The 22961-nt window shown below is 42.0% G+C and overlaps 1 protein-coding gene and 1 long non-coding RNA gene across 5 annotated transcripts in view; one reads left to right on the top strand and one right to left on the bottom strand.

The window, feature by feature from the left end:
- Window positions 1-22961, bottom strand: part of FXYD6 (FXYD domain containing ion transport regulator 6) — a 51881-nt gene that overhangs the window by 4171 nt on the left and 24749 nt on the right. The window contains exons 1-6 of one of the 4 annotated variants that reach the window (XM_056794328.1): window positions 17487-17804; window positions 10178-10243; window positions 8630-8665; window positions 8391-8465; window positions 2171-2207; window positions 360-409 (exon numbers count right to left, since the gene is read on the bottom strand). In XM_056794328.1, the coding sequence (XP_056650306.1) occupies window positions 360-409; window positions 2171-2207; window positions 8391-8465; window positions 8630-8665; window positions 10178-10235 (256 nt within the window). In that variant the 5' untranslated portion in view covers window positions 10236-10243; window positions 17487-17804. Of the gene's footprint in view, window positions 1-359; window positions 410-2170; window positions 2208-8390; window positions 8466-8629; window positions 8669-10177; window positions 10244-17486; window positions 17805-22961 lie in introns of those variants that run through there. The other 3 variants (XM_056794327.1, XM_007494724.3, XM_007494723.3) reach the window with 3 other exon arrangements.
- LOC130453755 (uncharacterized) lies at window positions 686-6263 on the top strand. The gene is made up of 3 exons (XR_008911294.1): window positions 686-826; window positions 4047-4144; window positions 5408-6263. It is a non-coding gene; the product is annotated as an uncharacterized LOC130453755 (long non-coding RNA).

Below are 22961 nucleotides of genomic sequence, written 5' to 3'. Positions count from 1 at the left end.
GGCCTCTCTATTGCATTCCTAATGCCCAATGACTTGCTCTATACAAAACTTCTAGGGTTTTTGTTTTTTCTTTTGTTTTTCTTCTTCTTTTAAAAGTAAAACTCTTCTGTCTTAGAATAGATACTAGGTATTGGTTCCAAGGCAGATGCAAGGACTAGGCAATTGGAATTAAGTGACTTGCCCAGGGTCACAAAGTTAGGAAGTGTCAAAATTTAGATTTGAACCCAGATCCTCCAGACTCCAGGCCTGGCCCTCTATTCACTGAGCCACCCAGCTGCCTCTGTTTTGTTTTTCTTTACCATGTTCTTCACTTTACTCTCCATCTCCACCACTGTGATCAGATAGCTATGAAAAATTACCATTTGAAGTTATCAGGTTCTCCACCTGGGCTTCCTCATCTCCAGGAGCTCTGCAAGAGAAGACACAATCCTGGTCCATTGTTCCAAGATAAATCCTAAGAGCATCTATTCCTTAAATTGAAGATATTCTGATAGAGGCCAAGACAGCTCAGAGGTGTTAAAGGAATTTTCTTAATCTCTCCCTCTGTGTCCTTGGGAGGCTAGAGAGCAAGATTTCTAGGTAGATCAGAACTGACAGGAGTCAATGAGCCAGAACTGAAGATTCTATTACCAGGGAGACTAGGATGGAGGAGAGGAAGTGGGCTGTCCTCGGACAGGAAGTTAGGGGGAGAGTTGGTCAGTGAGGAGAGAAAGGAAGCATCATTAACAGTTGAAGGTCTTTTGCCTCTGGGATCTCTAGAGAGCACGAGGTCTGCCTCTGAGGCAAGGGTCTGCTGGCAGTTGGCTACTGAAAACTGATTGAAGGAGTGAGTGAGTGGTGGCTGTCTATTATTTTAGGGAGTTAGGTAGTTAGTGAATAATTTATAGATAGAGTGAATAGGTTAAGATAGGCCTGGTGTGCCAGGCAGAAGAACCTATCCTGTGAAGACAGAGATAGTTTTAGGAAATTTTAGGTGTTATTAGGAATTTTAGGTATATTTACAGGGTATAAGTTTAATAATCTCTCTTTCCTCTGTCTTTCTATCTGTACTTCTTTCTCCAGTTAAACAAAGTTTCTGTTTAACTGCTCTCCTCACTTTGTTGAACCCCTTAATTTAACCCTTACAGAGGGAAGTTAAGAGGCAACCAAGAGCAGAACATCCCTGGTCATCTAAGGGCACTGAACCAGTTACTTCTTGGAGCCCAAGGGTGAGGGGATACTGTGGACAAACTGATAGAGATGGTCAGAATAGACATATACATTTTAAAAATATAGAGCAAAGACCATATAATATATCTGGTCAAAAACTTCCAAAGTCAGTCAATCAGCAAGCATTTATCAAGCACTTACAATATATAAGGCACTGTTTGGGATACTGGAGACATAAAACAACAAGCAAATTATTGTCCTTGGGGGGGGGCACCCTCTTTTACTGTTACTTTCCAAGAGAATTTCTCAGCTTGTACAATCTGCCTCTTCTAACTAGTCCCATCCTCTCTTAAACACATTCATCTTCCATCTGTACCCACTTACTATTTCTAGTATAGATCACAACAGCTGCCCTGCTGCTAGAAGTACAAGAGAGTATTCTGCAGGCTTCCAAAAACAGGAATCAACAGGCTCACCCCTTGGGTCATTCTTTGGCTGATCTGAAAACCTAGTCAGCTTAAGAAAGGATAGAAGGAAACACAACTCTTTGAAATGGTCTCCTAGGCTCCTTGTCACTCATGGAGCCTAAGTTCTCTGAACTTTGGTAGTCTTCTTCTATGTACATATATATCTGTTTGTCAAATGATACCTTCTCTAATGGAGGGAGAGAAAGGAGGGAGGGAGCTAAATGGGCATTTTAATGTGACAAACTAACAAATAAATCTAAATTTTAAAAAAATGGAAGAAGAGAGAATCGTTAAAACTCATTCCATTCTCCTGCTCATAAGATGTACTGTCTTGTGTCCTCCAGCTTCAAGACACAGATAGACTTTACTCCTTCCCATAGGCAGAAGGAAGAGGAAGTTTTCTCTCTTCATCTCACCACAAAGTCCTCAACCCACTCCTCTGCCCCTGACTCTGATTAGGAAGGCAGAAGGACTTGACAGCTTTGGGATCAACCTGGACATGCCAAGCTTTTTCCCAGTCATTTCAGGCTTCACTCTCCCAGTGCATTCCTTACCTGGGCTTCTGATTGAAACTGCACTTGCATCTCCGACCTAAGAGGAAAGAAAGAAAAGATCTAGTGATCCATGTCTCAGATTATGATGGATGAAACTCCTAATGTAGTTAACCCTAGGAGGTCACAGCTGGAGTACTGTGTTTGGTTATGGGCACAACATTTTAGAAAGGAAATTGTCAAGCTGGAGCACATCCAGAGCAGGGCAATGAAGAGAGTAAGGGAATTTAAAGCCATGTCGTATGAGAATAAATTGAAGGAAGTAGGGATTTTCAGCTTCAAGAAGAGTTAGGGGAGACACTGGGGCAGCTAAGTGGTACAGTGAATAAAGCACTGGGCCTAGAGTCAGAAAGACTAGAATTTAAATCTGACCTTGGGCATTTACTAGCTGTGCAAACCTGGGCAAGTCACATAGACCTGTTTGCCTCAGTTTCCTCATCTGTAAAATGAGCTGGAGAATCTGGAGCTGTGTGACCCTGGGCAAGTCACCTAACCCCCATTGCCTAGCCCTTATTACTCTTTTGCCTTAGAACCAATACACAGTATTGATTCTAAGATGGGAGATAAGGGTTTAAAAAAATTTTTTTTAATTAGCTGGAAAAGAAATTGGCAAACCATTACAGAAAACCCCATCAACAGTTGGCCTATGTAGTCACAAAGAGTTGTGCACCACTGAATGATTGAATAATAACAATAAAAATAGGAGACATAGTTAAATACAGAAAGAAAGAGGGATTATTAACTTGTTATCCTTGACCCAGGTAGCAGAACCTAAAGTAAGAGAGAAATTGCAGATTTCAATTGTGAAAAAAGCAAAAAACAAAGCAAAAAATCCCCTGCTAATGTTTAAAGCCAACTAAAGGTGGAATGCATTGCTTTGGAAGTCGGTTAGTTTCCCACTTACTGGAAACCTTCAAAGTTTGGATGGCCACTAACTGAGTATATGAAAGAGGTGATTCCTACTCAGTAAGAGCTGGATTAAACGACCTCTGGAGACCCTTCCAACTCTGAGGCTCTGTGATTCTACTGTCTTTGAGTTAGCACATAAAATTATATAATGTTAGAGCTGGAAGGGGCTTCATAGATCCCCTAGTCTAATTCCTTCATCTTTTTTTCCAATTCTATCCAACTCTTTGTGATCCCATTTGGGGTTTTCTTGACAAAAATACTGGAATGGTTTGCCATTTTCTTCTCCAACTCATTTTACAAATGAGGAAACTGAGGCAGACAGGGTTAAGTGACTTACCTAGTTTTACACAGCTATTAAGTGTCAGAGGACAGATTTGAACTCTGGAAGAAGAATTGTTCTGACTCTAGGTCTGGCACTCTCTTCACTAAGCCACCTAGTTTTTGTCTTACACTCATGGAAATTAATCTCTGGAGAGAAATGATTTGTCCCCCAACATAGGTCTGGTTGGGTCATGTCTGGAGCCCAGGCCAGAATGCTTTCTACTACAACATGACGTGTCTCTTATTAGGTTTAAAAATAGTATTTTTGGAAGGAAGGAGGACAGGAAGGAGAGAATTTGGAACACAATTTTTTTAATGAATGTTAAAAAAAATTGTTTTTATGTGTAATTGGGGAAAAGTAAAATGTTTTAAAAAAAGAATGGTATATTTGAGGTGAAGGGCAAAGGTAAGCCTATTAACTTTGCTCTCTCCTGTGTCCTATTACACCCCTACCTTGCCCACTGTCTCAAACAGAGGTACCATTGTTCATTAAGGGAAATCGAGAAAAATATGCAGAGCTGAGTACAAACCATCCCCACTCTTAGAAAAATAAAAACAAGTACATGCTATTATATATATGTGTATACATATGCCATATTGCTTTGGCTCACTCAGTTTTCTCAACCTTTATTCCATCCATCTCACTTAGTGCCGGACCATTTAAATGGAGAGGCAGCAAGGGATACTGGGGAAAGCTCGGGATTCCAGGTTAGTGCTCCTGGTTAGTCACCTCCTGCGTGACTTTGGGTAAGTGACTTTTAGCAAGTGTTCCTAATTATAGAAGCAACAATTTAGAGCTGGACAGGCCAGAGGAAATCAAAAAACCCATTCTTTATTTTCCATTTAGGCAAGTAAGGTCAGGAGACATAAAGTCCCACAGATAGCTAGGAACAGGGCTGGGATTGGAACCTTCTGATACTATACCCAGAGATTATTCTGCTACACTGCACTGACTCAGTTAATGATTTTTCTACATCTGTCAAATTAAGGGATTTGGATGGAGGATCTCTAGGGTCCCTTCATATTCTAAAACCAGACTCAAGTAATCCACAAATATGTATTTAACTAGACACCAAATACTGATGCTCCAGTTGGGAAGACAGGGTCAATGATGATGATGATGATAACTAACATTTTTATAAAGGCTTTAGATTCTGTAATGCATTTTATACAAGGATAACTTAGAGTGCAAGATAAGTCACAGCCCAGGAACTAAGGAATTATTGGAAGGAACCTCTGCGTCCATAAATGACTAGCCTCAGATTCAAGAAGATCTGGGTTCAAGTTCTATCTTTGACACTTACTGTGTGCCCAGGCAACTCTCCAAAGACCTATGGCCACAGAAAAGGGGTTGATCTGCATTGGTTGAAGAGTGTCCTTACTGCTCGTTCCCTAGCTCAGTGAACTCATAGGTCTAATTCAAAATGAGGATTGGGGCTAGACCTGTGATTCCATTACTATAGGAACTCCCAGGTGAGGAACCATTTTCTCTGCAGTTTATAATCTTAGAGTTGCCTATAACTAAGAGGTTGATATGTGTCAGAGGCAGGACCTGAACACATTTTCCTGGCTCCAAGGGTTCCCAGAGTGATACACTCTTAAAAATTATCGAGGGAGAAGCAGTTCTGTGACTTAATGGATAGAAAGCCAGGCTTGGAGTTGGGAGGGTCTGGGTTCAAACCTGACTTTGGCTACTTCTTAACTGTGTAATCCTGGGCAAGGCATTTAATTCCCATTTCCTAGCCTCTATCATTCTTCAGACAGAAGTTAAGGGTTTAATTTTTTTTCTTAATTGTTGAGGGTATCAAGGGGCTTTTATTTGGGTGGAGTTTTATCTAACCATATTTACAGTATTGGACATTGACATGGATACATTCTTTAATAGGGGAAGCTAAAGGGCTCAGTGGATGAAGTGCTGGGTCTAGAGTCAGGAAGGTTTGAATTCAGATGTAGTCTCAGACACTAGCTTAGGCAAGTCATTTAATTTCTGTTTGCTTTTATCCACTGCAGAAAAAAATGGCACACCCCTCCATTATCTTTACCAAGACAACGCCATGCATAGTTTTGATGTGCCAAAGGGTTACGAAACATCAGGAACAACTGGACAACCACATTTTAAAAATCTATCTTTTAGTGTAAAGTAACAATAAAACTATCACATGTTAATATAGATGGTATTTTATGAAAACAACTATATATAAAAATAACTATACCTTCCAAAACAATAAAATTCAAGTGGCATTGCTTTACATATTTTTACAAATCTCTAATGTCTCCCTTACTAGAAGACAGCTGGATTCTCATCTGTTCCTACAGCCAAACTGTTGCCATCTGTTATTTGGGTTGGGGCGTATGAAGAAAATCTGGTCGCATGCAGATAACGTAGTTGGAAAAGGGAGGAGTATTTTAACATGTCGTTGTTGTTTTTACTCAGTTGTTTCAATTGTGTCCGATTCTTTGTGACATCACTTGGGGTTTTCTTGGCAGAGATACTGGAGTGGTTTGCCATTTCCTTCTCCAGCTCATTTTATAGATGAGGAAACGGAGGCCAACAGGGATAAGTGACTTGAAAGGGTCACACAGTAAGTTTCTGAAGCAAGACTGGAACTCGGGAAGATGAGTCTTCCTGACTCCAGGCCCAGCACTCTATCCACTGTGCCACTGAGCTGCCCCAATGGGTAGTTACGTCTTCTTATTATTCTGAAAATACTTTTGACTTCACAAAAGCCCTGGAAGAGTCTTAGGAAAGCCAGGGGTAGTTAGGCCACACTTTGAGAACTGCTTCACTACATCATTATGTATCTCTACCCAAAATAAAAATTTTAAACCCCAAAATATATAACAAATATAACAAATATATCATATAAATGAGTATTCAGTTTTAAACATATCTAGATTCTGCTGTGATTAATGCAACACACGTTCACTTGAAAAGTTACTGAATTGACAGCAATTTTTGCCATTTTGTGTTTTTTCTACTAATGGTTGACTAATAAACTATTACTAATAAACAACTAATAAACAATTACTTTAATGTAATGCTATTTGCTTTTTTTTTAATGGTAAAGAGGTGTCTTCATATGCAACAGCAGCTACTAAAGACTTTGGGAACCAATGACCTATACCATTAAAACGAGAGGAGTTCAGATGAAGAAACCCTTATGGGCTGGCACAATCACAGAAAGCTTCACAAGAATGAGCCAAATTTGAGCTGAGTCTTGAAGGTTGAGTAGGATTCCAATACAAAGAGAAGCTAGGTGGCCCAGTGGGACTATAGTCAGGAAGAAATCCTCCTGACTTTGAATCTGGTTTTGGACACTAACTGTGTGACTGTGGGTAAGTCAATGAATCTCGTTTGCCTCAGTCTCCTATCTATAAAATAAACTGGAGAAAGAAACGGCAAACCATTCTAGTATATTTGCAAAGAAAACCCAAAATAGGGTCACAAAGAGTTGGACTTGACCAAAACAACTCAACAGCAACAAATCCATCTTGTATATTCAAAGTTGTTTGTTTTGATTTTCTAGGAAGTCACACAGGCCAAAAGTGGTTCCAACAAAAGCTTACATAGAAGCAGGTAGGTGGGTAGGAGCAGTGGATAGAATGCTAGATCTAGAGACAGGAAGATCCTGGGTTAAATCTGTCCTTGGACAAGTATTAGTTGTGTGACCCTGAGCAAGTCACTTAACCTTTGCTTGCCTTGATCCACTGGAAAAGGGAATGGCAAACCACCTCAGTATCTTTGCTGAGAAAACCCCATGGCCAGTATTGTCTATGGGTCACAAAGAGGTGAATGTGACAATATTTATGGGTATCTTGGTGGCAGAGAGGCTAGAGTGGCTGGTCTAGAGTCAGGAAGACCTGAGTTCAAACTGTACGACCCTGGACAAGTTCCTTCATCCTTTTTGCATCTGTTTCCTCATTTGTAAAATGAGCTGGAGAAAGAAATGGCAAACCATTCTAGTCTCTTTGCAAAAGAAAACTCCAACCGGGGTCAGGAAGGGTCAGACATGGCTGAACAACCACTAGAGAAGAATAGAAGACATTCTGAATCATGGGAAGAGACAGATTAGAATGATGGGGATAATAATCATATCAACAATAATAAAAATGAACGGCTAGGTGGGTCAAGGGATAAAGTACTAAGCTTGGTGGCAAAAAACCTGAGTTCAAATTCTACCCCAGCCATTAAATAGCTATTTGATCTTGGGCAAGATGCTTTGTTTTTCTCAGTCTCTGTTTCCTCATCTATAAAATGGGGATGAAAATAATAGCACCTGCCTCATAGTATTATTATGAGGATCTAATGAAATAATATGTGTAAAGTGCTTTGCAAATTTTAAAAGGCTACATAAATTCTAATGATAGTAAGATTTGTATAGCACTTTAAGGCCTGCCAAGTACTTTACAAATATTATTTCACTTGATCCTACTAGCCCTGTGAAGTATATCCTATAAATTCTATTATCCCTATTTTATAGATGAGAATATTGAGGCTGAGAGAGGTAAGGGACTTGCCTGCGGTCACAAAGCTAAGTGTCAGAAGAAGGAATCTCAGTCATTCTTGACCCTGAACCTACCACTCTCTCCACAACATCTCTAAGAGGGATTTCACAGTAGGGTAGGCAGGTCTCAGAGAAGGGCAAACCGCTCTCTTATCTTTGCCCAGGAAACCCTCAATGGGGTCAGGAAGAGGCAGACACGACTGAACGACAACAAAGAACAGAAGACGTTCTGAACCACGGGAGGAGGCAGATTTGAATGGTGGGGATAATAACAACAGCATCGATAATAAAAATGGGCAGTTAGGTCGTAGTCGGAATAGTCAGTTCTCAAAGAAGGGGTCTTTGCCTTAGGAATCATCTCTCTTATAGGATAACACCATTCCCTTAGATCAAGCCCTACCTCATTTCGGGAACAGCTGGGAACTTGAGTTCTAAAAGGACCCCCATTATGGGAGTCTTATTTCCTCTCTCTTCCCTTTATCACTTACTCAGGATGAGGAGAATCCCAACTGAAAACAGGACCACAGCAAACACCAAGCCTCCAATCCTCAGACTCTGGTAATCTGTAGAGGGGGCAGCCAGGTATGAATACAAAGGGCAGGTGAGGCACCGACAGGAACTTCCCAACCCACTTTCAGGCCACCCTCCTCAAAAAACCCCATTAAAACCCCTTTTCCCAAGCCCCCTTAAAGTCCCTTAATGCCCCCAAGAGGTCTTTAGTGCTCACCATAGTGAAAGGGATCTTTTTCTTTCTTCTGATCAGCTGCTGAAAATATAATGAGTAAGGCCATGAGAAGGGGGGAGGGATAATAGTTCATTTACTGAGTACTTAATAGTTACACAGCATTTTCACGTACATTATCTCACGTGATCCTTATGGCAAGCCTGTCCTGTAAACAGGAAGAAGTATTTCTTCTTCTTTTTTTAAACCCTTACCTTCTGTCTTAGCATTGACTCTAAGTATTGGTTCTAAGGTAGAAGAGTGGTAAGAGCTAGGCAATATGGTTTAGGTGACTTAACTAGGGTCACACAGCTAGGAAGTATCTGAGATCCCTTTTGAACCCAGGTCCTCCAAACTCCTGGCCTGGTGATCTAGCCACCTAGCTGCTCCAGGAAGAGGCATTTTCAGTCTATAGCTACAGAACATTAGAATTGGAAGAGATCTCAGGGCTATTATCTAGTCCAGGTTTTCTTAACCCCCCCCCCCTTTTTTTTTCATTCTAGACTCCTTCCTTTCTTCCTTTTTTCTTCCTCCTATTCCTTTCTTCCTTTCTCTTTTCCTTTCTTTTCTTCATTTCTTTTTAATTCCTTTCTTCCCTCCCTTCCTTCTTTTCTTCCTCCCTCCTTCCTTTCCTCTTATTTCCTCTCTCCTTTCATTCCTCTTTCCCTCCCTCCTTCCTCTCTTCCTCTTCTCTTCCCCTTTCCTTCTTTTCTTCATTCCTTTTTTCTTTCTATCTTCCTCCATCCCTCCTTGCTTCTTTCTTTTTCTTCCTTCCTCCTTCCCTCCATCTCTACTTCTCTCCTCTCCTTTTCCTCCCTCCCTTCCTTCCTTTATTCATTCTTTCCTTCCATCCATCCTTTCCCTTCTCAGAATAATGGTTTAAAATATATAAGGAAGGGACAGACAAGTCGCATAGCACATAGAATGCCAGGCCTGTAATCAAGAGGACTTGGGTTCAAATTTGATCTCAGACACTTCCCAACTATGTGAATCTGAGCAAATGACTTAGCCTATTTACCTAGCCCTTGCCATTCTGTCTTAGAGTTATTACTAAGACAAAAAATAAGGGTTTTTTAAAAATGTGTAAAGAAGCCAATGATAGTGAAATATAACTACCCAAATATGGAAAAAAGCAAGAACCTCCAGGCTAGGGCAACTCACACTTGACTGGGAATCCCCTTCACAACACTTGGGCCAAGACTCTACTTGAAGACCTGCAGTAAGAGAGAACCTCCCACTATTTGCCAAGGTGGCCCATTCCACTTTGGGTTATTTTAATTCTTAGGAAGCGCTCCCTTGTGTCAAGCCTAAATCTTCCTCTCTATAACTCTTCATGTTGCAAAACTCAGAGCCAAGCATCCTACCAGGCTCCGGGCAATGACACTGACCAGTACTGAGCTTCATCATAGAAGCCAAAGCCTGGTTCTGCCCCTATACAAGGGCTAGTAGTGCTAGGCTGTACCTGGCAGCACCCAGCTTTTCAGACAACTCTGGGGCATGCAAGGGTGGCAGGTTCTTATCTCTCCTACCCAGGTCCCAGAGAAATCCACTTACCACTGGCCAGAATCACAGGAACCAATAAGCTGCATAGAAAGGTCAGCACCATCTCCATGGTGGTGTCTAGGGAAAGAGGGGAAAAAACAAAAAAAGAAGTGACTCCAAGCTGGTGATTCTCCAGAACTATCATCAGCAAACTTGAAGGAAAAACAAGGTCTGGTCCTGCCTTCAAGGTGCTTACAGTCCACTTGCAGAGAAAAGAGAATTGCTTATTGAAGGCAGCTGGGAGGTGGCGGCTGGAGATCTGGGTCTGGACTCAGAGGACCTGGATTTAAATGCAGGTTTTGCTACCGACCTGTCCAGTGACCACAGAGAAGTCCCTTGACCTCTCTTCAGTCTTAGTTCCCTTAGAATGCTGGGGTACATTCTATGAACCCGTTATCATTGTACCACTCAAATGAGTCATTCAGAACATAAGGGCTACGGAAGCTCAAAGGAAAGAAAAGTCACAGGTGACGGAAGGGATTCAAGGAAGACTTCCTAGAGGCTTTGGGGAGCTGAGCAGGGTACAGATGGAAAACAATAAGGGAAAGCAGGAGAGGGGTTCTGGGGAAGAGGAAGGGTATGAAAAAAGCAGGTAGGCAGAAATGGTTGGTTGATCAATGGGTTGATATTAATATTTTACTCTGTTTAATGAACTGTGCTAAAGTGCTGAGATACAGAGAGAGGTAAAAGACAGTCTCTGCCCTCAAAGTGCTTACATTCTAATGGGTGAAGCAATGCATACTTAGCTATGTACAGGAAACATAGGAAATAATCACCAGAGAGAAGACACTGAAATTAAGAGGGATCGGGAAACTTTTCCTGTAGAAAGAGGGATTTGAGCTGAGACTTGAAGGCAAGGAAGCCAGGAGGCAGAGATAAGGAAGGAGAGCATTCCAGAAAAGGGGGACATGTTAGTGAAAATGCCTGGAATTAGGAGATGGAGTATTTTGTTCCAGGAATATCAAGGAAAAGAATGCCCCAGAATGATAAAACATATTGGAATGTGTGACCCTGGGCAAGTCACTTTTAAAGCTCTACCTTCCACCTTAGAATCAATACTACATATTGGTTCCCAGGCAGAAGAGTGGTAAGGGGTAGGCAATGGGGGTTAAGTGACTTGCCCAGGGTCACATAGCTGGGAAGTGTCTGAGGTCATATTTGAACCCAGGACCTCCTATCTCGAGGTCTGACTCAATCCACTGAGCCACTCAGCTGCTCACCTTGGTATCAATTCTAAAAAAGAAGGTTAAATATATATAATATTTATATATTTAAACATATATATTTATATTTATTTTATTTAAATATTTAAATAATATATTTATATTTAAATAAATATATAAAAATAAATAAATACTATATATAAATTATATATAAAATAAAAAAAATAATAAATATACATATTGGAGTGGGGGAAACATCAGGCAATTCAGCTTTGGTAGGAGAGATCCAGAGTTTGAAGGAATCTTAGAAATGATCTTGTCCAAACTACTCCCTTTATGGTTGGCAATTTATGTTCCATAAGACCAAAGTGAAGAGAGCAAGTGCCTGCTAAGATTAGGAGGCATAAAGAAGGAAAGAGAGACAATTTATCTTTTTAACCAGAGCCTTGCACAACACCTGCCACAGAATAAACAGTTAATAGCATTTCTACAGTGCTTAATACATTCCAGGCACTGTGTTAAGAGCTTTATAATTATTTTCGTATCTGATCCTCACAACCACCTTGGGAGGTAGGTGATATTATTATTTCCATTTTACAGATAAGAAAACTGAGGCAAACAGGAATTAAGTGACTTGTCCAGGGCCAAACAGAGGCACAATTTGAACTCATGACCTCCTAATTCTAGACTCAGTGCTCTAGCCACCACACCATCTAGTTGCCCCTTAGATACTTGTTGATTGACTGTTACAGGACTCACATTTTCTGATGACACTCAAGATCCTCTGGCATTACAGTGCCAATATTCACACGAAGCCACAAAATGTGGGTCCCCAATATTCATAAAGCACCTTTCATGTCCGATGTAGGGGCTGAAGGACATACAAAGATAAAGCAGATGCTGCCCCTGCCCTCACAGAGTTTGCAATCTGGAAGACAGCTAGGCTCACTTCTATATCATCAATACATCCCTGCCCTTGGTGAGCTTGCAGTCTGGGAAGGAGCCTGTGGTACGTATACAAGGAACTATAATTTAAAAAACAGGACATTATATACCTATAGAGAAATTCTTGTGTGCTATAGGAAGTTTGTTAGAGAAAGATCACTTCTGACTGGGGAGGAAAACAAAAACATTGAGGAGGACACAACATTTAAGTTCCTTCATTCTCTCTTTCCTTTAAGAGAGCAACCTGCTGGGGGTCGCTGGGTAGCTCAGTGAATAGAGAGCCAGGTCTAGAGATGGGAGGTCCTGGGTTCAAATCTGCTCTCAGGCACTTCATAGCTGTGTGACCCTGGGCAAGTCACTTAATGTTCATTGTCTATCCCTGACCACTCTTTTGCATTGGAACCAATATACAGTTTTGATTCTAAGATGGAAGGCAAGGCTTAGAGAGCAACCTATGGAATCAATTCCGGACTTTCAGGCGCAGGAACCCCATTAAAGATGCAAAATTTCCACTCTAGGACATTTTAAAAACAAGGATGATGTCTGGCAGAAATCTATGAGAAGCATGTCATATTTCTGGGATGAATCAAAATTCATATTATCTAAAAGTAGAAGATTGGAGCAGATAACCTCCAAGGGGACCCCAATTATGGGACCATACGTCGCACCACACACTAGCAGAAGCAGGGGTGGGGGAGACGGGGCTGGGAAGAATGAGAACTTGATAGAGAAAAAAAGGAGAATATGGAAGGAGGCCACAAAATGGACCTTTGGGGGAAATTCCATCATTTTCAAAGGCTAGCAGTGACCTGTGGACTTAAACTCTTCCTACCTCAAGGTCTGAGATAAAGACTGTCCCCCTGTGGGGAGGCTATCCGACACCCAGAAACGTTTCCCAAGGCCTCAGTACATCCAGAGAACAGCCATCCTTCAAATCCTCTGAAAACCACCAGGCGTCAGGATCGTTTCAGGGATGCCTTACACTCTTCAGTAACTGGAGAGGAATTTTGTCATTGTGTTTAGAAGGGATCCGAGGAGTGATCAGTAAGTCCAGTTCCTTTATTCAATTTAGCAGATTGTAAGCCGAGCTGATGTCGTGTCTAGCACCGTACTGGCCACCATCGCGGATACGAAGATGGATGGGACGGTATCTGAGCTCACAGAACTCTCTATCTAGCTGGGAAGCCATGAAGCTAACAAGATGGCATTAATCCAGCCTGTGAAGGTCCTGGAGGAATACACAGGAGAGAGAGGTCACTGGGGGCTTCATGGAGGAAAGCCTGTGAGGGACTGGAAAGAACCCTGGCCAGGGGAATTACTAGCTCGTTCCAGTCCAATAAAGCACTGATGATTAAACCCGTATCCCTGGTCAGAGTGCTGCTGATACAAAGACGAGGAAAACTAGTCCCTGTCCCCAGGGAACTTGCGTTACAGAGTGTGTATATAGAGACGTCTGTCTGTCTATTTAAGGTAATTTAAGGAAGGGCATCACTAACAATTAGGGAAATCAGGAAAGGCTTCCTCTTCCTCTTCCTCCTCTAGGAGGAGATAAATGCGTTGAGTCTTCAAAGAAAACAGGGATCCCAAGAGGCTGATCCTAAGGGGGAGTCGCGAGGGGACAGGCCATTACCGGCCTGGAAGGTCGTGAGTACAAAGACCACAGAGGGATGAAGTAGTAAGCAGAATCCACGGAATAACAATGAGGTTCATCTTGTAAGACTACAGTGTGTATTTCGGAATTGAGAATTTCAGAAGTGATTTCAGAATAATCTGAAATAATCCTGGAAAGACCAAAGGTCGAGCAAATTAGGAGGAGTTTTAAATGCCAAGCCGAGGAGTTCATATTTTATCTTAGAGACATAAATAGGGAGCCACTGAAGTCTTTACTGAGCAGGGGAGTCCTATGGTCAGATGTGTTTTCCGGGAAATGATGTTGGCAACTGCATGAAGGATGGATTGGAGAGAGGGAGAGACGGAAAGTCAGGTTCTAGATATCAATCTGGGTTCTAGAGTGCTATTCACTCACTCATAAGGATTCCAACATGGCTGAAAACAATTTAACAATTATAAAGCATTTTTTTTCTCTAGTCTCTAACACTCTTTGTCATTGAGGATGGTTTAGAAAAGATCTCAGGCAGAAATAGGCCACTTCTCCTAGGCATACAGTACTTCCAGAGGGGTTGAGATATCTATCGAACTTTATCAAATCTACTACTAAACCTCCACTTTCCTCTTTTGGCAGAGGGTCACTTCTTTATAGTCTCCCCCTAGATCCCTTTTCCACATCCTCCCGGCCTTTCCTACTCAGCCTCTGGCCCTCCTCCACTGCCTTGTGCAAGTTCTGGGGAACAGGGTCATTCCCATCAGAATTCCAGGCCGGATCATCTCCCTCTCTGCCTCTCAGCCTTCTGGACGAAGCCCAAGACTCAGTTCAGGCACCCGTTCTTCGCTGAGGCCCTGAGTGTGGGAGGCAACGCGGTGAAAGTCTCCTGTCCAAGGACACTGACTGGATTGAATTCTGCCTCCCTCTGCCTTTGACTCCTTGTGTGACTTTGGGCAAGCCTCTCTGCGTCTCAGGCTCCTCACCGAACAAATGAAGGGTTCTGAGTAGCCATTTCTGAAATCTCATCCAGCTCTAGAACGAAGACTTTAGAATTTAAGGGATGGCAGGAACGGCCACAAAGTCCACATTTCAGCCCAGAGTTAAAAACAGAACAGTCACGGAGAGAGCGCTGCAGCAGCCGCTGGCAAGGTCACACTTTCTTTCTGACTCAGAGACCAGCAGGAAGGGCTCTCCTCTACCAAGCTCCCCAAGGTAGAGAGGCGGACACTTCTGTGGGCTGGGAAAAACTTTCTGCTCTTCTGTAAAGCCAAGAGAGCCTGCGGGGTGAGTCTGCAGCTTAAAGGATATCTGGCTCATACAGGCCTGGCTCTCGGGGAGGGCCTCCTGAGAGGGGCTGTGAGCAATTAACCAGAAAACACACACACACACACACACAGGCCTACCAGGCCTGGTGCACGTACCACACACACACACACACACACTCTCTGACTCTGTCTCTGTCTCTGTCTCTCTCTAGCTCTCTGTCTCTGTCTGTCTGTCTGTCTGTCTCTCTCTCTCCCTCCCTCTCTCTTTCTCTGTCTCTCTCTCTTTCTCTCTCTGTCTCTCTTTCTCTCTGTCTCTCTTTCTCTCTCTCTCTTTCTCTCTCTCTCTTCCTACTTCTCTCTTTCTCTCTCTCTGTCTCTCTCTCTGTCTCTCTCTCTCTTTCTCTCTCTCTGTCTCTCTCTCTCTTTCTCTCTCTCTCTTCCTCCTCTCTTTCTCTCTCTCTGTCTCTCTCTCTCTGTCTCTCTCTCTCTTTCTCTCTCTGTCTCTCCCTCTCTCCCTCTTTCTCTCTGTTTCTCTCTCTCTCTCCTCTCTCTTTCTCTCTCTCTCTCTCTCTCTCTCTCTCTCTCTCTCTCTCTCTCTCTCCTCTCTCTCTCTTTCTCACTCTCTCTCTTTGTCTCTCTCTCTCTCTCTCTCTCTTCCTCCTTCTCTCTTTCTCTCTCTCTGTCTCTCTCTCTTCTCTGTCTGTCTGTCTGTCTGTCTGTCTGTCTGTCTGTCTGTCTGTCTCCTCTCTCTCTCTCTCTCCCTCTCCCCCTTTCTCCCTCTCTCTGATATCTTAAGAGCGCCGGAGGAGATGGAGCCTCAGTCTCTCCCCTCCTCTCTCCGAGTACTTCCCTGTCTCCTAAGGACACTGACTTACCCGGTCTCCAAACTCAAGAGACCAATGAAGGCTGGGGCTCAGAGGAGCAAGAGAAATGTGGGATGTGACAAAGAAAAGGCCTAGTTCTAAATAGGATACTCTTCCTCAGTCTTCCCTGTAGTCTTCTTCTGGCTTCTCTCTATGGGTTTCTTCAAGATTCCACTAAGATGGGGGGTGGGGGGCAGGCAGCTGGGTGGCAGCTGGGAGGCTCAGTGTATTGAGAGCCAGGCCTAGAGGTAGGAGGTCCTGGGTTCAAATCTGACCTCAGACACTTCCTAGCTGTGTGACCCTGGGCAAGTCACTTAACCCCAGTTGCCTAGTCCTTCCCATCTTCTTCCATAAGCCTTTTCTGGTCCTTCTTAATTCTGGTGCCTTCCTTCTGCCACCACCCTCCATTTACCTTGTGTATATATCTTCAATATACAGAGCTATTTGTTTCCTCCCCATTAGAATGTGAACTTCTTGATTGCAAACACTATGCTTTAGCTTTTATACCCCTAGTGATTCACACAGTGCCTGGCACATGGTTGTTCAGTTGTTTCAGTCATGTCTGACTCCTGGTGACTCCATTTGGAATTTTCTTGGCAAAGATACTAGAGTGGTTTGCCATTTCCTTTTTCAAATCATTTTACAGAGGAAGAAACCGAGGCCAATAGGGTTAAGCAAATGGCCCAGGGTCACATAGCTAGTACCTGAGGCCAGATTTGAACTCAGGTCTTCCTGACTCCAGGCCCAGAACTGTCCACTATACCACTTTGCTGCTCAGATCCATATTTAGATAAAGAACGTTCTATAATTATATTGACATCATTCCTGTGAGTGTCTTGGCTGGAATACAGAAGACTCTTAATAAGTGCTTATTAATTTGATTTAAAAAGAAGGTGGGAAATCTCTCAAAAGAAACCACCTGAAATGAGGACCTTCAACAATCCAGGGAGAGCTCATTGTACTGGCAATGCTGGGTATGAGGAGCCACATATATTTTTCTGGATCTGACTTCATACTCTCCACTCTACCCAATCCCAAATATACCCATATAGGTGCAGGCCTGGAATTATTGAGGTTAGAAAATCTTAGACATCATCTCCTTTGACTTCCTAATCAATGTAGGAATTCCCTCTAAGTGATTTCCAGTGCTTGAATACTTCCATTTATGGGGAGCTCACTATCAACTGAGGCAGTCCATGCCATTGTCACACATCTCTAATTATAAAAAAGTTCTTTATTATATGAATTCAAAGGTCTGTTTTCCCATGTTTCCCACCCACTAGTCCTTGTTCTATCCTCTGGGGCTACATAGAATAAATCTAATCCTTCTTCTCCATTAAATCCTTCCAATATTTGAAACAAGTCATCAGAATAACAGAATCTCCAGAATATAAAGAACTATATAGAGATTTTCTAGTTTGACCTGGTCCTGAACAGAAATCCCATTGCTAAATCTTTGACTTATCCTTAAAGCTGACTTACCCCCATCTGGAGATGAAGAAGTCTCTGCCTCAAGGTTAATATTCCCAGGCTAGATTGTACCCTTAAGCAAACAAGGCCCCTATCCTTGGGATTAGCACTTAATTATAGGCAAGAGCACCTGACTGGTCCCACGTTGAGCAGAGCCATTCTTCCAGAGTTTGAGAGGGTTTTTTAGGATCCTAGATTCAGAAGTGGAAGAAGGATCTCTAGTCTAACACCCTGAGTTAAATGACGAGGAGCCTGAGGCCAAAGACTTAGTCAGAGGAAGAACCTAAACCAAGGTCCTCTGACTCTAGACAATGTTCTTGCCACTTAATCACAAGAATCTATTCAACCTATAATTGTAGTGGAATACAACGATGTCATAAGAAACGATGAAACAGGTGATTTCAGAAAAATATGGAAAAATTTATATGAACTGATGCAAAGTGAAGTAACCTGAACCAGGAGAACAATTGTACACAGTAACATCAGTACTGTATGATAATCAAATGTGAATGACTTAACTATTATCAGCAATGCAAAGATCCAAGACATCCCCAAGAGACTCATGATACAAAAGGCTATCCACTGCCATAGAAGGAACTGATGGAAGTTGAATGCAGATTGAAGTATACTATTTTCCACTTTTCTTTCCTTCACGCATTTTTTCTTGCATGTGTGATATTCATAACATGAGATATATGGAAATATAGACTGCATGGTAACACATATATAACTTATATTATTTGTTGCCTCAGGGAGGGAGAGAATTTGGATCACAAAATATCAGAAAATTAATGCTAAAATTGTTTGTTTGCAATTGGGTGAAAAAATACAAGAAAGGAAAAACAGGAAGGAAGGAAGGAAGGTAGGAAGAAAGGAAGGAAAGAAGGAAGAAAGGAAGGAAGGAAAGAAGAAAGGAAGGAAGGAAGGAAGAAAGGAAGGAAGGAAGGAAGGAAGAAAAGAAGGAAGGAAAGAAGAAAGGAAGGAAGGAAGGAAGGAAGGAAGAGAATTTATACAACCTCCCACAGTAGTGAGTAAAGTCTGTTTCCAAAGGATCTAACCTAGCCTCTACCCCATCAATGGGAAAATGTTGCCTTTACAATATTCACTCCAATTCACAAAGTCATAGATCTTGAAGCAAAGTGCCCTTTGGGGTCATCTTCTCCCACTGCCTCATCTGATAGATGAAGAAATTGAGCTGTGTAGTTTAGAATGACATAAATTCAGACTTGGAAGGGACCTGAGAACTCATATGGGCAAATTCATTTTGGAAGTGAGACTCAGATGGGTCAAATGATTTGCTCAAGGTCATACAGAAGAAAGTGTCCACTCTGTAGCTATAGATAGGAGACAGTTTACTACAGAGGCTAGAATGCTGGCTTTGGAATCATTGGACTGGAGTTCAAATTCTATGTCCTGACACTGCCTGTGTGACCTTAGGTAAATCATTTCATCTCTCCAGGGCTCATTTTCCTCATCTATAAAATGTGGGTATTGAATTAGATAATGATCTGTGTATAGACTGTTTCTCTTGATGCAGTATAAGCTCTTTGTGAACAGGAACTATCTTATTTTTGTCTCTGTATCCCCAACACTTACTACAATGCCTGGCACACAAAAGACATTTAATGAATGCTTGTTAGGGACAGTTAGTTGGCTCAGTGGAAAGAGAGCCAAGTCTAAAGATGGGAGGTCCTGTGTTCAAATTTGGTCTCAAACACTTCCTAGCTGTGTGACTCTGGGCAAGTCACTTAACCCCAGTTGTCTACCCTTACCACTCTTCTGCTTTGGAACCAATATGCAGTATTGATTCTAAGATGGAAGGTGAGGGTTTAAAAAAAAATGTTCGGGTACCAAATTTTGCAAACACGTCATTATCTCTTCTTCCTCTTCTCCTCTCCCATAGCCTTCCCTTCCTATTTCCCTACATCTGGAGCACCTGGCTTGCATCTTTTGCTCTCAACTCCTAATACCCAGTACATCAACATCAGGATGGCAGTCACAGGGTGATTACAGATGCTATGGAAGACAGGGCCCCTGCCTTTGAACCAAAACATACGCACTTAAATACATAGAAAAGTAAAGGCAACAGAATTTTTGTGGAATAGGAAATCCCTTGCAGGTTCAGACCAGGGTAGAAGACTTCTTTTAAAGTCAAATGTATTATGATTCTGTCTTTTATGGGCTGGGAATAGCATTCAACTGTTAGTTTACTGGGTTATGTTGTTACTATTATTTTAAAGTTGATTTAGTAGTGTATGACTCTTTATAACCCCATTTGAAGTTTTCTAGGTAGAGATTCTAGAGTATTTGCCATTTCCTTCTCCAGCTCATTTCACAGATGAGGAAACTGAGTCAAACAGGGTTAAGGCTTGCCCAGAGTCACATAGCTAGTACATGTGAAGCCAGACTTGAATTCAAGAAGGTGAGTCTTCCTGATTCCAGGCACAGCACCACCTGGCTGCTCTCACTAAATTACACTAGGCCTCTATTCCATGATGCTATTGGGTATTAAAGGATGCAATTGGGCCTAAGGTATATCTAAGCCTATATAATAATGAGTTGTTTTATAAGCAGTTTCTATTTCAAAAAAGGAGGGAATAAATATGAAGATGGAAAAGAAAGGAGATGGAAAAAGAAGAAAGAAGAAAATGGGGGAGAGGGGGAAAAAGTTAAACAGGTAGAAAGAAGAAAAGTCAAAAGAAATCATGGAGAAAGAAAAGAAGAGAAGAATTTAGATTTTTATAGAATATGATGGCAGGGTCTGGACATGAGTTTAATAGTGTAGGAAATTCCTTTTACCAATACCAAACAGCAACTCCTTAGAGGATCACCTGAGGCTCTGAGAGAGACAAGATTCCAAGTAAAGTCTCCTTATTCCTGGTAATGTTAGTGCCACATGTTTAATGCAGGACTCAGATTGCATGGGCTTAGAATCACAGAATGACTGCACTGAAGGAGAGTTTAGAGATCCCTTGGTCTAACCCTTTCATTTTAAAGATTGGGTAATTAAGTGTTTGGGCTTAAAAGTCTTCCATTGGACTATAAAAGGAAGTAAACATAAACAAGAAAATCAGCCTTAAGAAATTTAGTGACTTACACTGAGAGCTATTTAATGGTTGGAGAAGGGCTACAATTATATCCCAAGTCTACTGATTCCCAGTCTAGGCCTCTAAAAAGTACTCAGTGGCAAAAACGGGATTGTTGGGATTTGGTGATGAAGAGAGGAAGGCAGTATAAGTGGATGGCACAGCACATGTACAGGTGAGAATGATGAGTGTGAAATAAGGTTTTTCTGTGTGGGTTGGATCTAAGAGCACAATCCAAGGAACACAACGAAAATGCCAAGCAAGGAAGATGAGATGAGGATGAAGGAAACAGTGTGGGAGGCATCTGATGGGAGGCTTTGCAGTCTATAATTAGGGGTTCACATTTGATCAGAGAGGCAATCAGAAGACAGCAATGTTTTCTGGGAAAGGTAGAGACAGATGGTCCAGAGTACGGGGTCTGGGCCCAGGAAGACTCATCTTCTATGGCCTCAGACACCTACTTACTAGCAGTGTGATCATGGGAAAGTCACTCAATCCTCTTTGCCCCAGTTTCCTCATCTATAAAATGAACTAGAGAAGGAAATGGCAAACAATCCAATAACTTTGCCAAGAAAATCCTAAATGGAGTCACAGAGTCCAAACACAACTAAAAACAAAACAAAACAAAACTGAACAATAGAGACAAAATAGAAGCAAAGAATGTTAATGTTGGAAGAGATCTGGGGAATCATTTAGTCCAACCTTCATTTAACAGATGCAGGAACTGAAATAATCAAAACAAGCCCTGACCATCATTTCAGTTGTTTTCTGTGTGTACGTTGGGTTTGGGGCTAGATGCTATTATTATAGCCCAAATATAAGATGGCTGGTTTTGGGTCAAGACTCTGGCTTCAGGAAAGAAGAGGAAGAAAGTACAGTCATGAGAAAGATTAGAGAGGAAAAAAAGAAAGAATTTGGTGCTGAAATGGGGCCATTCTTATTGTGTTGGGCCATTGAAACTTCTCACTCTTTTGGTAGAAAATGGGAGACATGGTCATCTGATTGAAGTCATGTAGACCTAGCCTTTCCTGGAGGGAAGGTAATAGAGACCATTGTTTTAATATTCTATAAAGACATTTTGCACAACCCATTCCCCAGTCTGTGTTCAGCAATGCAGCGATGAATATAAAATGGGAACTGGCCCCCAAATCATTTCTGTGTGTCTTTGGAATAGAGTTAAGGTTGTATGAGTATGCTAAGAATTCAAAATCTTGTCAAAAGAAGAATTAAGTTCAGCTTCAGAAGGAGAGCTCAGCTATGAGATCTAGGAAGCATCTTATAATGCCTTGAGAATGATGGGGGTCAAGGAGTAGGCAAAATCATCCCCTTGCACAGAGAAACATAAACTACCCTTGACCTCATTGACTTTGTCACCTTCCTGATTCACATCTTTCCTTTCCTCTATTGGACATCATAGGGGAGGGAGGTAAAAACAAACAAGGACTAATGGCTTCTGAAACAGGACTTTCTCCCTTTCTGCTGATTTATAGCACAGACCCTAACGTACGTGGTCATTTAAGTACTTATTGACTGATTGATTATACCAACAGAGATCTGAAATGGAATTAGCAGTCCAGGACCTGGTGATAACAGTCTCATCATGTCTGACTACCAGAGTGAGTAGTGTGTGTGTGAGCACAAAACGCACACATACACACAAACACACATGATTTCCAGGAGTTGGGATAACTTTGTGCTAATTTACTCCTGCTGTCCCCCCTTTTGTTAGATTAAGATGTTAGAGCGATAGTAAACCATGGTGACAGAATATAAGAATCTGGGACTATGGGACGGAGTGGGTGACTTTGCATGCACTCTTAAAGCTATAGGCAACACTAGAAGAACCGTCAATAACTCCTCTTTTTTTTTTGCCTCAGTTTTCCCAGTAAAATGAGCAGGAAAAGGAAATGGCAAGCCTTTGGCAATATCTTTGCCAAGAAAACCCTAAATGGGACGGACACAAAGAGTCAGCCCAAACTGAAAGTGACTAAATAAGAACTGATAGGAATTTGTAGTGGGTTCACAAGTAAGGAATTAAACAGTGTTTGAGGAAGACAGTTCTTGCTGCCTCCTACCACTCCACTCCTCCATTTCTGAGGAAGGGGTGTGCTCATGAGTGTAGTTCTTCAAGAATACACTGTACACACTGACAAAACAATGCCAGTGGACACGCTAGTCCCACTGCTCTGTCTCAGATCTTCCTTCATTAGGCCTGAGCCTTATTGGGCTGTCTTTGCCTTTTTCAGCCAGCTTTCCTTCCTCTACCACCATGAAGGTTTAATTAAGATGCCAGAATCATCTCATAGAAAAGAGAGCCAGACTGGTGGGAGGCAGTCCTTCTGGCTAAACATTTACCAGATGAGCTGGGCAACCCTACTATGCCTCACAAATATTCATATGG

Source organism: Monodelphis domestica, chromosome 4, assembly GCF_027887165.1.
Source record: "Monodelphis domestica isolate mMonDom1 chromosome 4, mMonDom1.pri, whole genome shotgun sequence".
Taxonomy (NCBI): Eukaryota; Metazoa; Chordata; class Mammalia; order Didelphimorphia; family Didelphidae; genus Monodelphis; species Monodelphis domestica.
Note: the sequence above shows the minus strand (reverse complement) of the source record. Positions and strands in the feature narration are given on the sequence as shown.